This window comes from Typopeltis vanoorti, chromosome 15, assembly GCF_054136105.1.
Source record: "Typopeltis vanoorti isolate ZY-2024b chromosome 15, IOZ_Tvanoo_1.0, whole genome shotgun sequence".
Lineage (NCBI taxonomy): Eukaryota > Metazoa > Arthropoda > Arachnida > Uropygi > Thelyphonidae > Typopeltis > Typopeltis vanoorti.
In genome coordinates, this window is record NC_143563.1 from 63,452,104 (window position 1) to 63,478,832 (window position 26,729).

Here is a 26,729-nt window from a genome sequence, read left to right on the forward strand (position 1 = left end):
GAAGACTGCCAGTTTCGACACTGTACTATTACAAGGGGGGGGGGCACCATATTTAAATACACACTTGAAGCTTTGTAAATAGGATTGACATTTTCACAAGAAACCTGGGAGTTGTGTGTGTGTGTGTGTGTGTGTATTTTAATACCGGCAAAAAAAAAAAAAAAAAAAAAAAAATTCTATGTCTTCTCTTTACAGAAGCCCATTCAACAAAATACTGTTAACAATCGACTGTTTCTTGATTATGCTTCACAGATCCAGACCTGTAATCCTTATGTCATGGTTTATTTACTTATAATGTTTAGATTCTGTTTATATTGCAGTACGAGGTAAATTCTTCTATCATTTTGGGTTAGAACTCTCTTTCTCTTAGATAAAACTAAGCGAAATATGGGATGTATTAACTAGTCCGATTTATTAAATTTTCAAAATAAGATGGTTTGCTTTATATCGTGATATCCTAATAGAGCTCTAGGAAAATCTGAAAAATTGCTTCTTCTGTGATAAACTCAGTCAATGCACTATGAAATACAGAGAAATCCTCACGTTTTGAGAGTGTACTCTAAATGAAAAACAGTGCACGCAAAAATGGTATAAATGAAGGCAGAAAAGTCGTTCGAAAAAAAAAAAAAAAAGAGTAGTTGAAGTGAAAAACAGAAGAATCTTTTTTTTTTTTTCCCCGGGAATTAGTTGGTTCCAGAATCAGAAATTAAAAAAGTACTGAACGTGTTTTATCTTATTTTTTATTTTTTGTTTAAGATGGAAATTATCCTTGGTAAGAAAGCTACAGAAATCTGATAGTTAGCAATAAAGAAACAATATAGAAGATATATTTCAGTAATTATTTTTGAATATTATATATACAATTAAACATATCCAGGGCTTACTATCTAAAAAAAAAAATGGTGAATATTGTCGGTTAAGAGACTACAGGTCTAAGAAGGTTAACGGCTGTGTTGAATAGCGTTATGACAGTGGCTATTTGAATGGTTGACTTGCCAAGCACGTTTCAAGAAAGGTCAGCTTCATGATTTTGTGAGTCATGAAGAACACCCTTCACAGGAGGTCAGACGAAGTTTAAGGACTATGAACTCTTCATTTTGAGTTAGCCGCCAGGATTAATGGCGTTTCATTTATAATTCATCCGATGTCAACATCCTTAAATACAATGCCATTGCTAAACTAATGTTAGCTTGCGAATGATTTCAGATCTAATGGATTCAGCTGCTTTTATGTAGATTTTGTAAACTGGTATAATTCATGAAAATAAATAAAAACTGGAATGTAAAAAAACAACAGCAACATACATTAAAAAGACGTTGCATTCTTATTAAATTGATAAATTTGCGTCTTAGTAAGTCTGTTTAATGGTGTAGCTACCCTACGGCGAAACCCCTCAATACAGGGAAGATTCTAAATGGTAACAGATCAAATGAAGCGTCCGACCAAAGGGATTTACCAGTGCTTTAAAAGGACCCAGTCTAAAATCTTCAAGGAACCATCTAAAGATTAGTTGCGGGAGTATAGAGTGGGTATTTCAATAACTTTAGATTATTTAAAAAAAGCATATCCGATTGTTCTTTATAATACACTTATTTTATTTTTTCTAAAAATTGGATCATTATGATTAAAATTAGCAAGGAGATTAGCCAGAGCAGATCGGGTATAAAATAAATGAAAATATAATTATAATTTAATTATATATCATTGAATAACTGTAAGAATTGTAAATGTAATAATTAATTATGATAATATTAATAAAGAATTATAATTATAATTTAGTTAATTATATAATTTAATAGTAATGATAATTATAATCAGTTTTTTTATTTGAAAGAGAATCAACACATTAAATGCAAATTAATTAGGAATTCGAAAAGCGAACTCTTCAGTTTGTATAGCTGATTTAATGTTAATTTCACTTACTGATTCAATGTTGATACCTCTGTAGTAACCGCGTGGTCACGTTCGTGTTGTTAGATCGGTTGAGGAAAATCTTATAGGCTGAATTCTAGTCACTGACTAGAGGAACTTTTGTGAGTTTTTTTTTTTTTTTTGGCAACTTCTTAAGGTAATCGATCTTTGGTGCAGGAAGGAGGATTTTTCATCGGAAAGTTGTGTTTTCAACCCCGCTATTCAAAGAAATCTACCACAGAACTCCCACCACGACGACATTTAAACAATAATACTAGTTTAGGACTACAAATACGTAGAGATCGTACTAACTTCGTCTAAGATTAATGCAATCTCTAGGTAGGCTTATAACTTACCAGCCAGATTTAAAAAAAAAAAAAGAAGTTAAAAGCTTATTATTATTTTTAATTTAATGCAGTTTGTTAACTTGTTGATATAATTCATTGACCTTCACCATTAGGAATAAAATTCTCGGATCTCTTCATGTAGACTTTCAAATAACTTTGTGTCTCTGGAGCATTTTTTTTTAAATAAAAATAATTCTCAAAATCAGTTTTAAGTGCAGAGTTTATCATATGCAAAAATTCCATGTTATGTGGTTTGTTTTCCTTCGATTGCTCCTCACTAATAGATTTTGGTAATAGTACTGTTACATATAGGTTAGTTAGATACAGAATAGCAATCGGTTAATTCGAGAATTATACAGGTGTATTATATAAGTGATCTTTTGAGGGTGGGGTGGCAAACCTCCCCCAAAGATCGTCTCCCTCCAAATTGAAAAGTTTTTTTTTTTCCCATTTTTCATAAATATATAATATTGTCTAAGAACAGGAGTAGAATCCTACTTGAACTTTCACTTTGGACGAAATCTACACAGCGAGAAATATAGCCAGTCTATATCCTACATGTAATTCGTATTAGACTCAAAATCATCTATCGAATTCAAATAATCTATATTGATAATGCATGCATCTTGCCATTGTCCAAAATACCTAAAAATCAACAAATTGAATGGCAAATGTAAATATCAACGGCTATAGAATCATAGATGTTGATTTCCTTTTAAGTTTCATTGTTGCTTTTTTTTTTTTTCTTTTTCAAAAAAGTATTTTAGTACCATGCATGAGCTGAAGTTTTGAAAGATGAAAGAAACATAACCTATCTTTCAACTTCATTTTGTAAATCTTATTTATTTATATTTCAATAGAGATAAAGGAGGAGAGCTGTGTATGCCCCGGGCAACGTTCGTTGTGAGTTCAATTTTAGTAGCTAATGGCAATTTTTATTCGTTTTTTTATTTTTATTTTTTTTTTGCTCCTCTCTAATTAGTTTCGGAAAGTCTGGTTTTTAATTAAAGTAGAGTCGAAAAACTTCAATTTAGCATAAGTTATTAAAATGGAAGATATTATGAATCCATCCATGTTTTATGCGAAATATAGATAGAAACTTAAAAAAGTATTAAAAATTTACCAGAGAGCTTATGAGATAACCTTCGGCATCGTAGTTAGTTTGATATGCACTGCTTAAAAGACAGGTTTATATACCACCTGGAGGGTGGTATATATAAAAAAAAAGCGTAATGTTGCCAGACATCTAACGAAGAAAAAAAGAAGTCGTTCATCATTATGCACGTAATACTTTTCATATATCACTACCTCTTTAAAAAAAACCTAATGTACCACCCTGCAAAATTCCAATGTAGGATGCCCGAAAACCTAAGTAGATCAAACAAAGGCAGCAGACAATAAACATGAATTCTCAAGGTCTCAAATAGCCCATTGAATTCAAGCTAGGTGCGGAGGTAGCACAAAATATCACAATTATACTGTGATCTTATGCCTTTTCAAATATTCATAGCGACCGCTTGAGTTTTGCGGCACTGACAGACAATAATCTGGCGGTTCCTTTTAGAACTACATCTTCTATTTGCTACATGAACCCAACTTAGGCTTCATCATTTAAAGACCATTTCCCAATACATCTTCAGATGACCTGGAAAAACATCGATGACATTCAAAGAAATCGCAGAAACACTCGTATTTCAAATACAGCAAGCAAATAACCATTCAGCGTTGGGGATCTTGGCCATTTATCTCGAGAATGTTGTTCCATTGCTTCTGCTGAAGTGATGAGAACTATGTCACATTTCTCCTTTGACTGGAAAGACTTGGGTTCCAATCGCGTCTAGGATGAAGCAAGGAAATTTATAAGAGTTTTTTAGATAAAGATGAGTTAAAAGTAGAAGGGATGTTTAGTTGATTTGGAAGAAACTGAAACTGACACGCAATACCTCGTGGCGCTGCTTTCAGTTGATTATACCCACCGTTTATAAAATAGACACTTTTTTTTTCTGGAAATAGAAGATACATAGTACCCTCCAGCGATGATTCCTTGGACTCTTTTTTATTTATGACCCCTCAGATGGAAGCTACAGTTCTCTTAATTGTAACAATTGGCATGTCCCGTTTCAAATTTTGAATTCTGCCCCAATACTGTTGTTAACATGTTATTGTGGAGATAAGCAAACATGTCTATTTGAAGATATGCAAGCCTCCGTAGTGTAATTGGAAGAACAACGGAACGTTGCCTTTTGATTGGAAAAGACGAGAGGGGTCTTTATATGAGCTTTTGAAGGTGAGGTAGCAGGGTTTTTTTCTCTTTTTCCCTGAAACTCGGATTTTTCATCCCGCGTACAGGCAAATCGGCCATGTAAATACACGCAATTTACAGATAAAAAGTACTCTTGGCGGTGGTAATAAGTCGAATAGCGTTGATGGTAGTGGCGTCGTTGTGTATTGGTGAATTAAGTAGTAGGGGAGGCAGTGAGATGTGTGTAGCGGAGTAGAGCAGAGTATCCTCCAGCGATGATTCCTTGGACTCTTTTTTTAATATGACCCTTCAGATGAAAGGTCACAAGACCTATAACACTTCAGTGCCATGTGTGGACCAGTGATTGAGGAGAAAAATGTAGCCTGTTGATATGTTTTTTAAAGAGTGAGAGGTTGTACTCAGTAGAAAAAACAGTAAGGGGGAGATTGTTCCAAAGAATAGAGATGGATGGAATGAAGGAAACTGATGAGAAGTTAGTTCGATGTGTTCGAAGCTGGACAGTGTATGGGTGTTGGCCAGTGGCTGCTCTACTTCTGTGGTTCGAAGAATGTGGAGGAATGGTAAGAGACATTTCAGAGGAGCAATGTCCGTGAAAGTACCTATAGAAAAGACACAGCCGAAACAGAGCGCCTATGATAGGGATGCACAGACCGCGGCCCTCCGTTGATTTACTGGCAGCCCGCCTCACCGTGTATTATTTTAACTTTAACAAGTTACACGATAGGTAATTTTTAAAAATGGTACATGCGCAAAGCAAAGTAGCTATGGCGTCACGATTGCCTGTCTACTTACGATAATCGGTTAGTAATAATGTTAACAAATTTTATAATTCGTCTATTTGTCATATGAGTATTTTGTTTTCGTAGGTGCGATTGCTACAATTAATTATCACCCCTAGGAAACGGTAAAAAAATAAATTCTACAATGGATAAAGCATGGCCAAGTAGGAAACGCAAACTACAGGATGAAAAACGGCAGTTTCAGGATAGCTGGACCGAAAAATATGGTTTTGTGCAGTCGTTTAATAATATCGTGTGCTTGATTTGCAAAAGTGCTGTAGCCATACCAAAAGAATACATTATAAGGAGACACTATGAAAGTCTGCATTCTACATTTTCAAATCAACCCGAAGAACTACGTAAACAAAAGATTTCATTTTTGAAACGAGAATTGACAGGTCAGCAAGTGATGTTTACAAAACTTATTCAATATTCGGAAATAGCAAAAGAAATAAGTTTTGAAATATCTCGCCTTATAGCAAAAAGGTGCCGACCATTTACAGACGGGGAATTCGTTAAAGATTGCCTTGAGATAGCTACTAAAAAAATTTGTCCTGAATCAGCCAAAAATGTTGAGAAAATTCAGTTAAACAGGATGACCGTGCAAAGAAGAATTACTGCAATGTCTAAAAATGTAAAGAACCAATTAACATCTTATTCAAAGAAATTTGCCTATTTTTCAGCTATTGATGAATCAACTGACATTATTTCCACAGCCCAGTTATTTGCACGTGGAATAACGCAAGAGTTTATGGTAAATGAGGAGCTGATTGGAATGAGTTCATTGTCAGATCAAACGAAAGGTAATGACATGTTCACTGGACTTTTGGAACAGTGTTCCAAAATTGATTTAGATCTGACAAAAATATCAGGTATCACAACTGATGGAGCTCCTTCCATGATAGGAGCTAATTCTGGATTGGTAACATCATTGAAACAGCATTTGGGACGGCACTACGATGAGTTGATACAATTCCACTGTATAATCCACCAGGAGAGCTTGTGCCCTAAGACACTTGGATTTGAACATGTCATGAAAGTTGTGGTTTCAACGATTAATTTTATAAAATCCCGTGGCCTTAATCACCGACAATTTAAAAACTTTTTGAAGACATTGAAAGTAAATATGGTGACTTAATTTTTTACACAGAAGTGAGGTGGCTAAGTCGCGGACAAACATTGGAGCGGTTCCTAAATTTAATTGATGAAATTGAAATCTTCATAACTGAAAAAAACAAAAACGTCCCTGACATAAAAAAAATCCGGATTGGTTATCCGGACATTACTAATCATTTAAATACGTTAAATACGCGACTTCAGGGCAAAGATCAATCGGTACTCAACTTTACGGCCACATTTTGTCTTTTCAGCGCAAGTTAAATCTATTTCAAATCCAACTGAAGTCAGGGAATTACATCCATTTTCCTAATTATAAGAAAGTTTCTGAAAAGTTCAATGTCAACTTCAAAACTGTGTATGTTGAAAAGATTGATAACTTGATATCAGCCTTCAAGGATCGGTTTTCTGATTTTAAAAAAGTGAAACCGTTGCTAGATTTATTTAGCAATCCTTTTGCCATTTTTCCCGAAAATGCACCCGAATCAGCACAGCTTGAACTCATCGACATTCAAAACGATGAGAGCCTGCGAAATAAATTTAACGAAGGCAATTTATTAAACTTCTATCGTTGTGTCGATAAAAACAATTATAAATGGTTGCTAGATAATGCATTAAATGTGCAAGCCTCTTTGGCTCAACATATATTTGTGAACAAACTTTTTCAGTCATGAATTAACAAATCGAAAAATAGGAACCGCTTGACTGATGAAAATTTAGAATTAATTTAGCGGTTGGCTACTACAAAACGCGAACCAAATATACCAAATCAATGCAATGTCACATGTCACACATCAAATTAAATTCACTTACTTTTTATTACCTTTTTTGTAACAATTATGATAGGGATAAATAAAATAAACAATATATGGTAGATAACTTTCAAGTTTTTTTTTTTTTGGCGACCCTCCCATAAGTAACAGTTGAACTATGCGGCCCTCGGCCTTAACAAGTTTGTGCATCCCTGGCCTATGATAAAGTGACTGAAGGGAGTCTGTGAGGGAAGGGTCGTCTATTAAGCGGATTACCCCTCTTCTGAATATCATTAAGAATTCTTAGGGGAGCAGTGGCGAATTCTCCATGCTTGCTATGCCTGCTGCTCAAGCTCATTAATTGAGAAAGAAGTGCTATTTATTTGTTAATAAATGCATGCATTTATAAGCATTCCATTTAGGCTTTTATTTTTGTAGACAGAAGACGTCTTAAGCTTGCGCGGCAATAATTGAGCTTTGCGTTGTGTATCGAAGGCCGATGCTTGCTCGTCTAGTCAAAGCTACCTTGGCTTGTTCGGTTGTGGGAGCATCCAGGTCCTCGCTTCAGCAGTGATTTCATGCTCACGCATAGCCATTTCCGCTCCCTCCACGTCATCTCACCATGTTGTTTAAGGCCATACGCAGTCAAAGTAGCTCTAGCCAGTGAGCTTCAGCCAGCCTTTACAAGTGCGCCTGTTGCTTGAGAAAATTAAGTTACAACCAACTTTTTATGACGATGTTATTGACCAGTTCATAAAGGGTAGAATATGTATGTATTCAAGTAGCTAAACTGAAAAAGATAGAATATCATTTGTAAAATAAATGTTGTATTTGTATTTGTATGATTAAATGTATATAAATTTCTAAATACTGGCATAGTTTTAAATGGTCAGTAATTCATTATTCCGCTAATCAGACTTCAATCACACCTTTCATTCCCTGAATGATAACAAGAGCAAGCGTGAATTTCAAGACCAGCATTCTCCCCTGTCTTGGGTGCTCTACCTCAAATGTGGGAACAGTACTCCAAAGTTGGTTACATCTGAGACTTATAAAGTATCAGGAACTGAGAGGAACAGAAGCAACGTTTAGAACAGGACACCAAACTTTTTAGAGGCTAAGAAGACTATGTGAGTACTGTACGCTCATAGATGCGAGACCCTTCGACACTTCTGCGTATAGAAGAAGGAGAATCCATTCCGGCAATAAGGTAATCAAAATTTTACGTATAAAGCACATGATTTTGCGTGTTGGAGACCAATTTGTACATCCTTTATTTCTTTCTCTCTTTCAATATGAATTGACTATTCTTGACAAACTGCCAGCTCCGGTTCTATGAACTGTGGGCGTACAATAGTGTTGCTGCCAGAATTAACTGGATGTGGCAGGCAATTCAAGAAGAGAAACTTGATCTTGAAAGGAAACTAAAACATTATGATGTGTGCGTGCGCGCCCGCGAGCGCATATTAATTTCACATGCAAGGAATACCAGAAGAATAAGAAATAGATGAACCAGGGACCAAGTAACAAACAAGAGATGGATTATAAAGATGTGAATTTTACAAGGAATTATTTATTTGTGGTATTGATTATAAAAGAAATCATTCCACCGTGTTAATTCTAGTATTAATGGAATATAATGATACGTTATTAATCGGAATACTTGATCATCTAATTCTCTTGATTAGAGATCTGTGTAGGTATGAAGATTAGTGTTCTATTCCAGTATTGAACTACTAAGTTCAATAGTAGAAGAACCCCCCATATAAGTATAAATATTACGTTAGAAGCAATATCTAAAAATGAAATAATGAACGTAATAGAGAAGATGAAAAATGGAATTTTACATACTTGAAAGAAAATATAGATATTGAAGGTGGAACTGACAAGATTATAATGCAAAGATCGACTTTGCATTATACGGCTTTTAGAAAATGGGTGATTTCCATATACTATATGGAAATCATCCATATATCACTATAAAACCCAAATCAAGATCTTTAGTAGTAATGCTAAGGCCGTATTATTATATAGATCAGAGAGAAAAAAAAATCAGGAGGCTAAATTAAATAGTTTTCAATCAAAATGTCTGTGTAAAATATGAAGAATATTTTTTTTAAAAAATGACAAATCTCTAGGAGCGTATATGTTCACCTTTCATTGGTGCTTTTGATTACAATTTCACCAGTCTGGGGCTGTTTTTCGGATACATCTGCTGATACATCTCATCAGATACATTCGGATACATCTCATCAGAGATATTTTTAAGAACTTATGTCCTACTGAAACTTTCTCGAATTTTCTCTATTTCAGGGCATAAAAGTCATGTAAAAGTTTATAAGCGCGCAGCTCATGGCACTTAATAAGAATAGTTGTCCAAGTAACTTGTACTTTCTTCAGATGGCTCTTTTATTCAAAGGACATTTATTTTCGCCTGTTGTTTTGAGCTCTTTTTTTGTGTTTAAGATCACATGACCTTAACACGCTAGGTGCCTAACTACAGATTGAAATTTGAAGTACATCTCCTATCTTATACTCTTTCTCTTCTCGAGAAGAAGAAAGAAGTCATGTTCCAGGAGATTGGCAGAGAAGCTAACCACTCGTAGTAAGCATGGCCTACTTAGGTTCTTACCAGAATCATCACTTTTGCCGTTTCATGTATAAAAGGTTCAAAATTTAATTATGTCTGTATGTTTAAGTGACCTATATAACTGCTTCATTAATTAATAATATTCAGTAATATACATTTAAGAACACTAAGGGCTTGTTAATGCATGTAATACATATCCAGGAAGTAGTGTTAGATTTTTCTGGATCCATTGTTTTATAATCTCGTGTATGTAGTTGTGAAAATTTTTTCATTGCTGTAGCTTCCAAAAATGGTATTCTTTTTCTATTATTCTATTTCTTTTATTAATTTTTTCCTACTATTCTGGTATCAGTGTATATACCATAACACGTGTGATGTTCTTAGGCACTCTTATAACTTATAACTTCTGAACAATCATTTTGATATCTTTACAATATGTAAAATGACTGTTTACTTATATTAAACATAAAAGCGCTCTCTCTCACTCTCCGTTGTTATCTTCCAGCCTAAAGCAAGACATCTACTTAATCTGTGTGTTTCGCAGATTAATTATTATTATTATTATTATGTTTTATCTTTAATGACTGATATATACATATACTACACAAACCTCTTCCTCCAGTATATGTCTATTAATCAAAATCTTCGCATTCTTTATGCAGGATAGCCCTTATTTTATCTAACCATGTTTTTTTTTTCTATGCAGTTTCTCTCTCTCTCTCTCATGTATTATTTAATAAAAGAAGTCAATTTTAGCTGGAAACAATTGTATTCTGTATGTTAACATATCAATCAGTGTGTGTACACTTTTAAAAATCATCGACTCACCATTTTATCGCCTCTCTACAGCATATATGCTACTATCACCATCTCTCTCATTGCTAGTTGATGAATTTTCCTAAGATGGTACAATGAAGGCCCTCCTAAATCCTGTGATTCCGTATTTATTTTATTTTTTTAAAAATCTTTATAATATAATATCCAAAACATAATAGTTTGGTGTAGTAGCATACAATATATTAACATGCCCTGATAGAATAAATTGAAATTAGTATTTTTTGTATATTTTGCTATATATCGCCAGCCAGGCTGGCCGAGTGGTTAGCGCATCCGCCTCTCCAGCCGAGAGGCTGCGGGTTTGAATCCCGCCGTTGGCATGGATGTTTGTGATTGTATTTTCGAAATACTAGTGGTGGTGGTCGGCGGTATGTATATATATAGAAATATATAAGAAATACTAATTTCACATTAGTATTCGGTCACACCTGAGTTGACAGGAGAATTCACTATTTATAGTTCAAAGGAACAAGTTAGATAGTTTCTATAACTTAAAATTAAATAATGATTAATATTTTTTTAAAATGAACAGCTAATGGCAATCACTTACCAGAACTTTGAAATTGGCATACAATTTAGAGCGGTTAAGGTTCGGACGATTTCGTAAGGCTTCACAAGGAACAGATGATCTAATATAAATGTGCAGGAACGAAGAACCTTAGTCTGGTTCCAAAGAGCTCTGTGTCTAGTGTCAGTGACATGGGAAGTAAGACTTAGACCTGTCATGTTTAAAAATGCAATGTATTCCCGATGTTATCGGATTCTAATTTTAGCAGAATGGCCAGTCTATCAAAGTAGCAAAGCGGCACGAAACAAGGCACTTGATAGATAGATAGATAGATAGATAGATACCTATTTATCAAGTATTGTAATTTGTGGAGTCGTTAATTTGTCCTTGATAGATAGTAGAAAAGCAGACAGCTTTCGAGCTGGTTTGAAGGAAGTGTATAGATTGTTTCTTTGCGGATTCTTTGTGAAGAATCTGTGCTATCTGTCCAGAGACTATCCTTTAAAGTAAGTATGGAAATTCTTTTCACATCAGAATTGTAGTCTGACTGAGGGATTATAACTGTTTCGTTTTAATCATTATTCACTAGGGTTATTTTTACTTTAAGTCATCTAACAGAAGGGAATCGGAAAAGCAGGTTGCACAAGCTCTGTGTAAAAAGATTTGATAATACCTATCTTGTGTGATTGATGGTGGTTTGAGGACGGATGATTGTATTTGCCAGTAAAGAAAAGTGATCTGTAAACAGAAAATTCATTACTACCTGTAGGATCACAGATTATTAAGGCATCCAAAAACAGAAGACGATTGTTGGATTTACTTTCAGCACTGAATTTGATTAAAGAGTAAAAGGCCTTTGTTTTGTCCAGAAAATGTAGTAATTCTATTTCTGCGTGGGACCAAACTACGAAAAGTTGGTACGGAAGAATTGGCTTACTCCAACCGCGAGTTTTAATTCCAGGCATGCATGTTTATGAATGTCTGTAGGTAGGTGGTAGATGAAGATCATTGTCCGGTGTAAGACGACCACCACAGAACTTACTGGAGGTATTGAATGGCTTGAAAAAGTTCTCTGGTATCTATAGCTGGATTTGGGATTATAGTAGCCATCAGTCCGCTTACGGCACTAATGTACAATAGTGTCGTAAGGGTTTCCAACCCTTTCTGAGAGGATTTTAGATTTAAAAAAAAAAGAAATCATTGTGCCAAGGGAAGGTCTTAAAGCAACACAAATATTTCGTGCCTTCTACTGGAAAATAAAGAAGAAGGCATATGGAATAGAGAATTAACTTGATGCCTTAACAGAATCCATGATAAAACGTAATAGTGATGGAATCTACTCGCTAGGATTTTATTATTTTCACTGATACCTTTTAATCGTATAATGGCGAATCATTCTTCTCCATTCAGCATTCACTTCCATCAATATCCATTGTTATATTACCAACATTAATGTTAAATTGTTTTTATGCTGTTGCAGTTGATCACGTACTATCCATTTCATTATTTCTTTTTCTTAATTAGGCTGTGGCGTCCCAGCAGTACGACCCCAGATGAAAGTTGTAGGTGGAAAAAATTCTGCTTTTGGTGCGTGGCCTTGGCAGGTAAAGTCTACCCCTTTTCTGTATGCATTATGAAATCTTTGCTTCATTTTCTTGCATCTTAGCACTGTGTATGTTATTTAGAAAAAAAAAATTATGCAAACGTGAACTACTCAGTTACAATGTAGTACATGCTCGGACTAGGATTGCCACTTCTTTAAGAATTCAGAGATATTCCCAGATATGTCTCTTGGCTGTCGGTGTTACCCGTTAAGCAGTTCCATACCAAAGCAACTCGGGACAAATGAGGACCAAACTTCATACGATATCATATTTTAGTAAAATGCCATTTTTCTAAAATATTTCAAATAACTTGGTGGCAGGGTTTATCAAGTAGTATGTAGGTACACTTTTTTTTAATGATTATGGCTGAATTTTACCCCCCCCTCTCATCCTTCAAAAATCATAACCACTTCATTAATAATATTTTCCCGTCAAAAGATCGTTGGGCATTTGCTTCAACAGTCTTAAAAAAATAAAAATGCATATAGTTAAATTTTATATAACGTTTACATTACATTGCTATTAGTTACTTCATTTGAAAACGCAAATGATGCGCTTTCAAATAAATGTTTGTTTTTGCCGTTTACAAAAATGGGTCTGTGTATTTAGTAAAACAGAATATATCCATCTTACGAAATAATGAATAAGGAAAGAAATCGAACAGTTTCATTAGAGCCTGCACTTTATTTGAAAGTGCATCACTTGATTTTTAAATGAAATAAATAATATAAATGTAATATAAACTTTTTTATATAAGATCTAACAATATGAATTTTGTAGTTGGTAGTGCTTCAGAAGAAGTTGCCTCGATATGCACCATTCTGAACTAGCGAATCAAGACACCTCGGGGCAAAGATGGTCAAGTTCTATATACGTTCACTAAAACTGGCCTAAAATCGTAGTAAAAGCAAGGACTATAAATATCCATTATTGTTTTAAAGTCAAGTCAGACATGGGAAATGCCAAGGCATCTCCCATGTCTAAGACTGTATCTTTTATGTTCTAGGTTCTTTTCAAAAAGGCTAAAAAAAAAAACACGTTTTTTTTTTATCTTTTCTATATTATCTTTTCTTTTAATAGGTTCCTAGTACAAATATTTTTTGCATATCTATATATTAGAATGATATATCAAATGTAGAACGTTTCCTTTTGGAGATCCAATTACACTAAATAACAATATCAAGAATGAGCGAAAATTAATTAATAATTAAATTAAAGTTAAATTAAAATACAGATATAATAATATAGTATTTGATATACTACATATTATGAGATTCGTGGATGAATCATTAAAAAAAAAAAAAAAATCCGCCTCACCGAATATCCCAGAATTCACGTGAATCCAAGTTACGTAGATCTCATGGCTATAGATTAAAGAGTCTAGCCTACACATTACCACGATATTATGTTTAATTATTACGCGTCGTTTCAAGCTCTTCAAGAAATCCTAATTCACAAATAATTACCACTTTATGGTATTTTAACAGCATTTCTAAAAAAAAAAATTTTTTTCTTTTTAGTTGCAATTTCAAGCAGTGGTGTAGCTAGAGCTTTTTCCGCTCGCGACGATCCTTGAGTTTGCCGCCCCTCTCAATACATACCAAAAATACTACAAAAAAGTCAAAACGACGTATAGGGAAATAAATTAAAACGCTATGTTTATTTTTGAAGTAAAACTTTAATTTCAACATTCTAAAATGTCATTTTTCTTGCTTTTCTGTTAGCAAAATCGTCGATGATATTGGCGAAGTCTGTTTCATAGTAATGTAGGTAATTCTTAATCAGTTTTATTTAGAAAAACTCCTCTCACAACTAGCAATACTTACAGCAATTGTAAGGAAAATTCGCAGTAGTATTACAATATTTGGAAATGAGTTCTCCAGACTGTATTTTAGAATTAATTGCAAAAGTTCAAAAAAGGTTCAAAGTGTCGCCCTGGGCGGATCGCTCCCTCCGTCCCCCTTAGCTACGCCTCTGATTTCAAGCGAGTGTCACAAAATTATATATTTGCGAGGACTCATTTCTAGCTGGATATGTTTATCAAAATTGAGGTATACGATGTACTCAAAAGGTTTCCATCTAGTCTAAATTTTGATTTAAGTCGGATACCTTTTATTGGCAGAATGATTCAAAGGGATAATGAATTCGCAATGACGCTGGATGAAATTTAAAGAACATTCGTATTAGTAACTGACAAAAACAGGCAAAACACAATTATGTTTAGTACAAATTCCCCAATGGATAGATGATGACCTTCCTGCTGGCGTCGATCTGCGTGAAAGAGGGCCTACGGGCAAATTATAATATAATAATAATAATAGATATAAATATATATCTAGAACGTATCTGAAGTAGAATTTATTTTACAAGAAAGGTTATTTGAAAGATTCGGAACCGAAATCTGTACGCTGCTCATTAAAATAATAACGATACGCGAAATAAATAAACTTAATTGAGAACTGCACAGGACTAATTTTTGTTAACTTTCTTCAGTTATTATCTTGCAGATGCTCTATTCAGTCATTAATAATTTATTGAGAAAAACAAGAAACAAGCCTAAACATATTAGAATGCTGGGATCTAAGGATAAAACTAAGTAACCTGAGCCCGAATAAGACAACTTATTGCGAATCGTCAAGCACAGCTGTCTTATTAATAAGACAACGTAACGTTCTGCGATTTTTACTTCACAGAAGAGTTACTTATAAACCAAATATTAATTATTTAGCAAAAGTAATTGCTATTAGCTCAGGCAGTATAGACGAAGCCTGGTCGGAAAAACCTGGTTCGATTCTCGTCAGTGACGTGAGGAACGTTTATCTGTTCTCTTTCGACGAAAGGTAATTATTCAGTCTTATACGGTGTAGGGTTTTTCGTCCACCCAGAACAGGCAAACCGACCCCATGAACACACACACACACACACACACACACACACACACACACACACACACACACACACACACACACACACACACGCACGCACGCACGCACGCACGGACTATTGTTGGAAATACTGTCTTTAGGGGATGCAGCAAGGAGTGGCGATCCGGTTGCATTAATTAGCTGTAAGCTCCTCGGAAGGGGGGAGGGGGACTGGAGGGATCAACCCGTCCTAGGATAGGATGGACGAGCAGATATGAATTGCTATTACGAACGTAGTAGTACTTACTTATGGATTATAATATTCATTTTATTTTATTTTTAATAAACAAATATGAACGCATTTTTCTTATAATCATTAAAGTGTGTGTATTTTGGATAGGGGAGAGAGATTAGCAGGTAAAAAAACAAAAAACGAGAGCCCTCTTCCCCCACTGGTGTAGTGTATACATATTCCAACAAGTAAGCAATGATCATAGACAATCATAAAATTGTATACCCTGGTGTCCGTTTTGGTATGTAGATAATTTTATTAATTCACGTGAATATTAAACTCAAACAGTTTTTGTAGCTAATTATAAATACCAGATTTTAATAAAAATTGGTCCAACCAGATTAGTCCTGAAATAATGCGGACATAGATGGGCAGATAAAATAACGCATTTTGCACCTGAAAATCGCGCCACTTCACAAGGCATTGAAAATCTGAACACAAGTATAAATTAATTCTTAAAACTTATTTTGCTATATTGTAGATGTTATCTCCTCATTAGGAGAAGTATCATTTTAAGAAGACCCAACGAAAGTATCTTTTTTTTTGTGTAATAGAATTTATTGAAAATACTATCTCATATTATCTGCATATCTATCCTAGATTAAAATGGATAAAATAATTGTTTATTATCTGGATATTTAATTTAGTAATGGAGTTCTATTGAAATGAAGTAAAAGTATTATATCAGTCATATACTCTTCATTGCATGAACTTCACGTGAAGCACACGTTTAATGAAGATTTCTCCAGCTTTATTAGAACAATTAAGTAATTTGAATTTAGTGTTGCTCATATGAAATAACACAACGAGAATAGTACAGACTTCGAAGGCTAGAATTTTACAAAATAACCATTTAAATGTGTACTCCATTCCACGCTATTTTAATTTATTAATATGATACCGCTGTTAGGAACTTCTTTGAATGCGCTTACTATTATGTTGGCTTACTAAGATTAAATGATACTTTTCCCTTGCTCGCATTTTATAATAATATTATGGTTGAGTTAGACAAGGGGAATGGATACACTATGATACTTTGACAGTAATACCGGCATGGAAAGCTGTTATATAATTACGTTGGAGGATATGGCAACGGATTCAAAATATTAACTTGGATAAAAGTAAGACTGACTGACAGATATTAAAAACAGCGGTGTATGTAGGGGGGGGGATTCTGGAAGATTTAAGGTGATCAGTCGTGTACCACAGGGATTTATACTTGATCCGTTGTTATTCAAGCTTTACATTAACCACATTGGGAAGGATTTTACAGGAGACATACAGCTGTTTGCTGGTGATGCTAAAATGGGGTAATTAAGAATATAATGGACATGCCGTACTTGCAGAATGATTTGAATAGGCTGGAATTGTATGTGAAAATAGCTGTCAGTAAAAGTAAAAGCTTAGTAAAAGTCTCGCACTTTGGTGTGATGATATCGAATAGTGTATTTGTTCATGTTAATATCCTACATATGCTAGATGAAGCTCACCACGCTAGGGAGCTTGGAGTGTTTAGACGAGAAGTTAAAGTTCAGGAGGAGCCATGTTGCAAAGATTGCAAACACAACTAAGAGGATGGCTGCAGTTCTGAAACGAATATTGATATGTAAGAAATAGGAAGTCCTTTTGCCTCTCAAGGCCTTGACGCGACCTTGCTTGGAAATTCATGCAGATCTGGTCTCTTGTTTTCCACAGGATGTCATCTTGATAAAAACTGTGGAGTGTAGATTATGACGACAGATTGAGAATTTATGAAATGGCTAAAACAACAGTCAGAGAGTTGACTAAAATCTAGAAGGATGGATCTTCTCCATAGGAGCAAAGCTGAGAATTCTTGATGCAGCTGCTTTTTCAATAGCAACTTATGGATGGAAACTCGTAACCTAAAAAAAAGTCTGATAGGTTAGGTTAGGTAAAAGGATACCTTTTTTTCAAATGTGATATTACACGAGATTGTTAAGGATCTCATATACTGAAAGGCGGACAGATGGATGGGTGCTAGAAAGGATTGGTAGAACTTTAAGACTCCTTAAATGTATGACAGAAGCAAACTGAAATAGTTGGACACATTGAAAGAATGGAAGAAGGATTTCTCAAAACAGTAATAGAAGGTAGAGTTCTTGAGAAAAGAAGAAGGGGTAGGTCTTCAATGAGATGGATGATTGATGGATGGTGCATCTGGAGTGTCTGGTCTTCAGATAGTTGAAGCCTCCGAAAAACCATACAGCAGAGTGACCATATGGCATCTGATGACGTCCAATGAATCGATGGATGATAAATAAAAGTCGATTTTGTTTGTTAAAAACTAATATTATGGGTGTTTAATTTTGATTTTTAACAAACAAAATCGAGACTTGTAGATGCTGTTCCTTATTGAAAATCATTTTGAGAAGAACGCCTGATAGAATTATTATGGGTGCATAATGTTGCTTTTTAACAAACAAAATCGAGATGAGTAATTAGACATTTTATACATCAACAAGAAATTAAAAATTGTGAGAAAAATGCTTTGTCATTTTAATGTTAATAGCTTACTATCCCTATCCTGTTAATAAACAAACACAATAACAAGCTGAAATTAACTCTGTCAAAGCAATTCCCAATCTTCATCTTTAGCTGTAGATTACCTCTCTACCCGTAAATTACCTGTTTTAGTGTGCTCAGAATGTATGCAAAATTAACAGCTATTCTGTGTTGCCTATATATGCTATCATATACATCTACCCAACATCCCTTCACAGTACACCTTGAAACCCACAGAACAAGTTTCTTTTCCTCCTCTTTCAACTGCTGTATTATGGAACGGTCTTCCCCTTGATGTGTTTCCCCCATGAAGGAATTGAGGTAAAACCATGTAACTCACACATTATTCTACATATTTCCCATGAAGTGTTATACACTTGTTACAACACTGTTGCATCATTTGCAATCCTCTGAGAAAAAAGTCTTTCCCTTGTTGCACAAACCAATCCTGAGCTGCAGATATGACTTCATCATGTGTGGTAAATTTTGTTCCTTCAAGTATTTTTTTAAATTTGGGAATACGAAATAGTCAGATGGGGCAGGTCTGGCGAATAGGGTGGGTGAGGCATCCATTGAAAGTCCAAGTTGTGTATTGTCTGTTGGGTTTTATGAGCAGTTTGAGCAGGTGCAGCCTCTACTCAGTTCCTCCGCCAGCATTTTTCCTTCAGAGCTTTCGAACAAACTGCTGCTGTAATAACTGTTTCACTTTTTCTGAAGTACTTGGTAGGGATTACACCATCCATATCCCAAACTACAATGGCAAAACATTCCCTGCTGACTTTTAGATTCGGAACTTATTTGGCGGTGGAAAAACCTTTGTGTCTCCACTCTACTGATTGCTGTTTCGTCTCTGGGTCATAGTGATGAGGTCATGTTTCATCAACAGTCACAATGCCAAAAATTTGCGCCTGATTTTTCAAAATGATCCAAAATCCCTTGAGATAGCAGCACACGTTTTCTCTTTTGGTCGACATTCAAATATTTGGGGATTCACTTCGCTGTGAGCTTCTGCATATCCATATGTTGGTGGATAATGACCCCAGATCGTTCCCCTGATATCGCCAGAGTCTTTGCAATATTTGTGGCTGGTATTCGTTTATCATCAAGGATCATGGCATGCACTGTCAATGTTTTCAGGTGTTATCGCTGTGGTAGGTCTTCCTGATCTTGGGGGGGGGGGGGCATCTGTTGTCTCAGATTGCCTAGTTTTAAACTTGGCCACCGTTGGATATGCTGAGGCACAGCCCCCTAAAGTCTCACACAAAATTTGGTGAATCTCAGCTGCGGACTTTTCTTGTGGTTATATCATTTGCTTTAATTTCATTTTTGTTCTAGGTGTTTATCAGAACCTTTTCAGTCCCCCCCCCCCTTGTACAATATACATATACAAGCTTTTAAATCAAATGTAAACAAGTTTCTTCTTTCCCAACCTACTACTCATACACAGTACTAACGTGCCATAGGTTGATTAACCAATTAACCAACCTGTCGTGTATGGACTCAACATAAAAAAAAACATCATGAAAAAGCCGTTATTCAGTCTTTTTCTTAAAAAAAGAGATAAAAGTCAACCAGATTATCGTCCTGTTGCTCTCTCACCTTAGTACTATCAAAAGTGTTGGAGATCATCATTGACAACCAGTTTCTTCATTGCATGCAGACCAGTCAGTTAATTAGCAGTCACTAATATGGATTCTGTTCTCGTTTTATAGCAGACCGCCTTGCTAACCTTATCCACTTTGGACACAAGCCATGAAAAGATTTGGAAAAAATCTTTATATTTCCAAGACATTTGATTGTGTATAGCATCGAAGCCTTCTCAATAAGCTACTATATTTTGGTTTCGCTCCCTGCTATTTGTGATCGGATTATCACCATGTTAACTGGTCGTTCATTGTGAGCCATGGTAGATGGCTTCCTCTCATCAGATTTCTTTATCAGTGTTGGAGTATCCCAAAGTTCTATACTCATACCCATCCTCTTCCTTTTATACATCAATTTCTCTCTCTCTCTCTCTCTCTCTCTCTGACTTCAAATCCTATTATTTTATCAATACTTCGAGATAACCAGTGTCTTATGCATTGATTTCCTCATCTTCTCAAGTGGGCTAAAGACAAATTAGTGAATTTCAGTATCATTAGAACACAATCTTTAAACTGGCCCCCAACCCGGAAGAAAGCTCCTACTTCTTTCCCCTCTTACTTTTGATGATGTTTCAATTTCTTTTCAAGAGTAGTTTTTTCTTTTTGAGCTGACTTTCACATTCATCTTATCCTGGTCTAAACATGTTACATCAATAGCCACCTCAAAATACTGCTTCCGTCTCCTGCTCAGCTCCTCACTTTTAATCAATCCCGAATCCGACCATCACTAGACTCACATCAAGAATTCTTAGGGGGTATTCCCAAAATCGCCCAAAGATTCTATACAGAAGAGAGCAATCTGCCTAATAGGTGACTCCATCTCCCACAGATTGCCGCCGGTCGCTATTGGTGCTTTGTTTCTGTATTATACTTGTTATAGGCACTTTCATGGGCGTTGCTCCACCGAACTGGCCCCACCATCTCTCAGCTTTCCTCGAATCATGTAAGAACCAGAGAAGCCGCTGGTTAACACTCATACACAATCCAACTCCAAATATATCAAACTAACGTCTCATCTTTTTCCTGCATTCCATCTGCCTCTGATCTTTGGAACAGTCTTTCCCATACTAGTTTTTCAACGAATACAACCTATATACAGCATGATCCAAAAGTGGCGTACATCAGAGTTGAAGCTGAGCTACATCGAAGTGTTTAAGTTCTAATTATTCGTTTCGCCTATAGATGGCACCCTAGGACTATTGGCCACTATCCTGTAATCCATCCACCACGTGTCGGGCATTTGGCGTCCATTACGTAGTTTTGTTTATGAGGAAAGCAAAATGGTATTTCCTAGGAGCAACGAATTATTATTTTGGAATGTTATTTTGCCTGTCGTTCTTAAGCAAATGTTGTGTAAGAGTTTCGTCAGAAGTATCCCGACTCTGTTGCTTAAAATTTGACAGTTATGTGATTAATCAAAAGCTTTCGGGAAACTGGATCAGTTGCAGACAAAGAGCGGCATGGAAGACCTTCCATTTTGACGGAAACTAAAGTGATTGCGGTACACGACGTGTAGCAACGTTCTAAGAATCTTAGAAAACTTTCTGCACAGACAGCTATGTCATGTGGCAGTACTTGCAGGACCGATAAACAAAGCTTCATCCATACTATGCTCACTTAGTTCAGGAAGTGAAGTCACTAGATAAGAAAAATGTGTTATGTACTGTAGATGTTTCAATCATTTGTGAAGAAAATGGAGTTGACGAGCTGGTCAATGTTTTCTTTAGTGATGAAACGGGGTTCCAACTAAGTGGATACGTCAATAGTCGAAATAACAGAATTTGGTCATCAAAAATTCTCATGTTTTCCATGAAACGCTCTTGCATTCTCTGAAAATCGGAGCGTGGTGTGCACTATCACGCATTGTTGGACCCAGTTTCTTTGAGGCGACATTGAATAGCGTACTGTGCTAGACATCGCCACCCAGTTCATGGCTTCCTTGAGATTTGAAGAATGTGACTGCTGTTTTGAGCAGGTTGCCGCCACTTGCCATACATCATATGAAACCAATGCCATTTTTGCAACAGTTTTTTTTTTTTTTTTTTGGTGACAGACTGATATCTAAAGGACTTCCCCCCCCCCCCCCCCCCAAACTCGCCAGATTTGTCACCTACACTTTCTTTATATAAGGTTACCTGAAAGGTAAGGTGTATAGCAATAATTCTCACACAACTGATGAAATGAAGACGAACATCACTGAAGCAGTCATCAGTAATTCCACACTTTGAACAGTTGCCTCCAATTTGGTAAAAAGATCACGTGCCTGCGTTCAAGAACGAGACGTTCATTTTGAATATTTGCTTTAGTAATGTTATTGATTTTTGCCTTTGTAAAGATACTGTTATAAATTTTGTCACTAATATTGGATCATCCTGTATATATCTATATATATATAGGCCCCATATATGGGCTGTCGTCTCTCACCAGGAGACGCAATTCATCTCCCATATAAAGATAATCACCAACATCCCTGGCCACGGCGGGATTCGAACCTGTTGGTTGGAGAATAGAAACGCTAACCACTCAGCCAACCAGGCTGGCGATGTAATAATAATAAAGTAATCAAATAAAATTCCATTATTATTATTTTTTTCAATAAAACTAAAAAATATACAGGTAGTTCCCGCCTTTACGAATTAATTGGTTCCTGGCGACTGTTCGTAAATCGGAAATTCGTAAAGCGGGAGTTTATCTGCTTTAGATATAATGCTATAAACGAGAGTTACGTTCGTAAGAAGGAATATATAAAATACATACATCTTCAAGGCCCACTTTTCCTAATTGGGTTGTGGGAGCAACAGCTGCAAGAGGAACTTCCAATGGTCACGATCCTCTGCCACCAAGCTCAGGTGTTCTGGTGGGATTTCCAAACGTGTCCACCCAAGGTTTTGGATATAATCTATCCAGCGAGTCCTTGGCCTTCCACGTGGCCTCTCACCCTCTGGCTTGGCAAAGAGGGCCTGCTGAGGGAGCCTCTCTTGTGGCATTCTGACCAGGTGCCCGTACCAACGTAACTGTGATCTCTCAACACGGAGAAGCAGCGGTTGAGTATTGAAGGTTTCCCGAATTGCAGAGCTTCTGACTCTGTCGAGTCTTGTCATCCCCGCAACCCCTCGAAGGAACCTCATTTCAGCCGCTTGGATTCGTGTCCGCATTCTTTCGGTCATTACCCAACTCTCATGACCATAGGTGAGGATGGGGACATAGACTGTATTGAAGACAGCCAGCTTTGCCTTCTGGCTTAACTCCCACTTCAATACTATCGAACGGCTAAGCTCCTGCAATATTGAGCTTGCTAAGCCAATTCGAGTATCTAGCTCTACGTCCCATTTTCCATCATTCGTGAATATGGATCCAAGGTGTTTAAACTTCTCCACCTGCCTCATTGGGACTCCACTTACATGTAGAGTGCACTGGGATGGTTGTCTTGAGACCACAAATGTCTCAGTTTTGGCCACACTGATCTTCATTCCGGCGTCTGCACAAACAGCTACAAACCTATCCGGGGTCCGCTGGAGGTCATCTGTGGAAGAGCTAAGCAGAACTAGGTCATCTGCAAAAAACAAACGTCCAATGCTACATCTTCCAATTCTGACACACTCACTGCCTCGGCTGGGCCTATCAATCCAGTCCTTAAATATTATGAAAAGGAGGGGTGACAGAACACACCCTTGGCGGAGGCCAATGGAGATTGTGAAAGGTTCAGATTTTGTGTTGTTTACCCTGACACAAAACTGGGCATTCATACAGGGACTTGATGGCAGCTAATAGTTGGCCATCCACTCCATACTCCTCTACTACTTGCCAAAGCTTCTCCCGAGGAACCCGGTCATATGCCTTCTCCAAGTCCACAAAACATGTGTAGACATTCTTGGCATATTCCCAAGATTTCTCAAAGACTTGCCTTAAAGTGAAGATTTGATCAGTTGTGCTTCTACCAGGACGAAAGCCACATTGTTCTTCCTGGAATGACTCAACTGTGCTCCTACACCGTCTTTCCAAGCACCTAGCATATGCTTTCCCAGGCAGGCTGAGCAGAGGGATGCTACGACAGTTACTGCAATCCTTCTGGTCTCTCTTCTCTCGATTCGAGTGTGTCAGGCAGAGAACACCGTCTCGATTTAAGGCTTTTAGCATTTCCGGCCAAATTTCACCATCACAACAGCCTTGCGCGATTTTAGCGATTTTATTGCTAAATGGACCTCTTCTACTGTGAGACTAGTCATTGCCCCGATCTGCACCTTTTGGATGTCCACAACTGCTGTGCCACCCGGGTTAAGAAGGCTCTCAAAGTATTCCCTCCATCTGTGGAGGATCCTTCTCGGTTGTTAAAAGTGTACCATCAGAGGCCTTAATTGCCCTTGCTGTGCACGATTTCCTCTCTCGAAGGCGGCGGATGGTCTGCCAGAATACTTTGTTTGCATTTGCATAGGATGAGTCTAATCTTTCTCCAAAGGATTCCCAAGCCTTCCGCTTTGCTGTCTTTACTGCCTTAGCAGCAACTTTTCGTGCCTCAGCATACCGCAAACGCATCTCAGGTGACCTGACCCTAAGCCATGTTAGGTAGGACTCCTTTTTTGCCCGGACAGTTTTTTGGACTTCTTGGTTCCACCAAGGTGTCCTTTTCTCACTACCCGTTGCCACGCCGAGCCGCTTTCTGCGACCATGTCTGGTCATCTGTTCCAACATGTGCATTGAAGTCACCCATTAGCAGGACTGATTCCATGTCTGCCACCCTGTCAAAAGCAGCATCCACTTCCTCTAGGAAGGCAGAGTATTCTGACTCCAGATTAGGTGCATAGGCTTGCACCACAGCCAAATCATGTTTTTTCATCTGAAGCCTTAACACACATACCTGTCCCCCAATGGAATCCACTCAGCAACACAGTCTGACAGCTGGGGCTTGTGAGTATCCCCACACTCGCCTGAGCAGACATTGTCAGGCTCACACTAGAGTAGTAGAGCTTCCACCCCTTATCCAGGTCGATTGTTCCAGAGCCTCTGCTCTTGGTCGAAGAAAGCCTGACTAAGTCTAGCCGGCAGGGCTTGGCTTCCTCGACCAGTTCCAACTCCTTCCCTGTCAGAGAGAAGATGTTCCAGTTGCTTAAAGCCATAGTCTGGTGTCGTTGCCATTTCCGTCCTTTTGCAGAACCATTTCTTTGCGCTGCCCCTAAACACCTCCCCAAACGGGTAGCGGGCCGATTGATGGAGTTTCCTCTAGCAGAGTGCTGAGGAGTGGTGTCTAAGGGAGACTAACATATTTTTCGAACGGGTCCCTCTGCCTAAAACCCGAACGCGTTCCTTGGTAACCCGCGCGACGGACGATGCGGTATGAACATTTTTTGATGGCCTGATCATGTTACAGTGTTTGATAATGTCCTGTTAACACAAGACGAAATGACACAGCAAAATAGGAAAGATTCCCCTCGAATACTTTAATAGCATTCGGGGGAAGGAGCAAGAAGAGAAGAAAGAAAGAAGCAAAGGAGGAAGAGGAGGGATCAGTCTACAGATAATATAACAGATGTATATTACATGAAGTAAGGCATGGTCCAGCATCAGGTACCTCGGGTTTGCCACGCTCGTACTCACTAAAGTGAGCCCCTGAGACTATATATAAAATATATTTTATATATTTTATAAAAATACAAAATTAATATTAAATGATAGGAAAAGACTTTACTGGCCAAAGATTTACATATTTAAAAAATAACATAAGAAAAAAAATATTAAATTATAAAGGATTATTTGAAACAACTTAGCTCATTTCTATATCACCGGGTGAATCGGCAACGGTCGAGGTAGTAGGGGATATATTAGGAAACTTCGGTGCATCGTTTTTTTTTTCAAATGCCTCGAGTGTCATCTTCTTCGTTGACTTTTTCTTCTTTTCGTTTAAAATAGCTCGATAGCAAGCAGAACATTTCGCGGGAAAATTTACGAAATCGTTCAAAGTCTGAGTCTTGTGATTCAAAGATTGCTTGAGCTTTTTCGAGAAGTTTAAATGCTTCTTCTAGGCCTTTTAAGGTGAAAAACCGAGTGTTGGAGCTTCATATTTGTTATCTTCTTTGTCTTTTTCTTCTTGGTTTCTTTCTTGTTCCTCTAATTCAAAGAGATCATTGGTTAGAGTTCCATAGTGTGAGACTGAAGCAGCTCATTAACATCACCTTCCGAAACTTTCATTTGCAACTGGTTAGCCATACCTAAGATCGTTTGAGTTTCAGAATTCATAATTTTTGTTGAGTCTTCAAATCCTTCGAAATTATCATTAAATTGAGGACAAAATTTATGCTATACTCCTTTCATAGTTTTTCTCGGAAACTTTATGAAAGGCGCTCTGCATTACTTGAATTGCGTCTAAAATGTTGAATCTCTTCCAAAACTTTCTGATAGAAAAGTTTCCATCTTTATCAGTTGCTTCTATTAACATTTCAAAAGTCTCTGTGAGATAATGTGCTTTAAACGTTGCAGTTACTTCCCGATCCATTGGTTCTGAAAGAGAAGTCGTATTTGAAGGTAAAAAGACTATTTTTACATTAGAGCAAATGTAAGCTACTGATGAGGGATGGCCAGGTGCATTGTCAATTATCAGAAGCACTTTAAATGGAATTTGTTTTTTTCCTCACAATAAAGTTTCACCTTCAGGAACAAAGTAATGCATAAGCCAATCTTCGAATAGGGAACCTGTGAGCCAAGCCTT

The 26,729-nt window shown here is 36.8% G+C and overlaps 1 protein-coding gene across 1 annotated transcript in view; it reads left to right on the top strand.

Moving 5' to 3' along the window:
- The window catches only part of LOC150098817 (uncharacterized), a 93,904-nt gene that overhangs the window by 8,383 nt on the left and 58,792 nt on the right, over nt 1-26,729 (top strand). Inside the window, exon 3 of the mRNA XM_090405759.1 lies at nt 12,628-12,707. Coding sequence (XP_090261885.1) covers nt 12,628-12,707 — 80 coding nt within the window. The remainder of the gene's footprint in view (nt 1-12,627; nt 12,708-26,729) is intronic.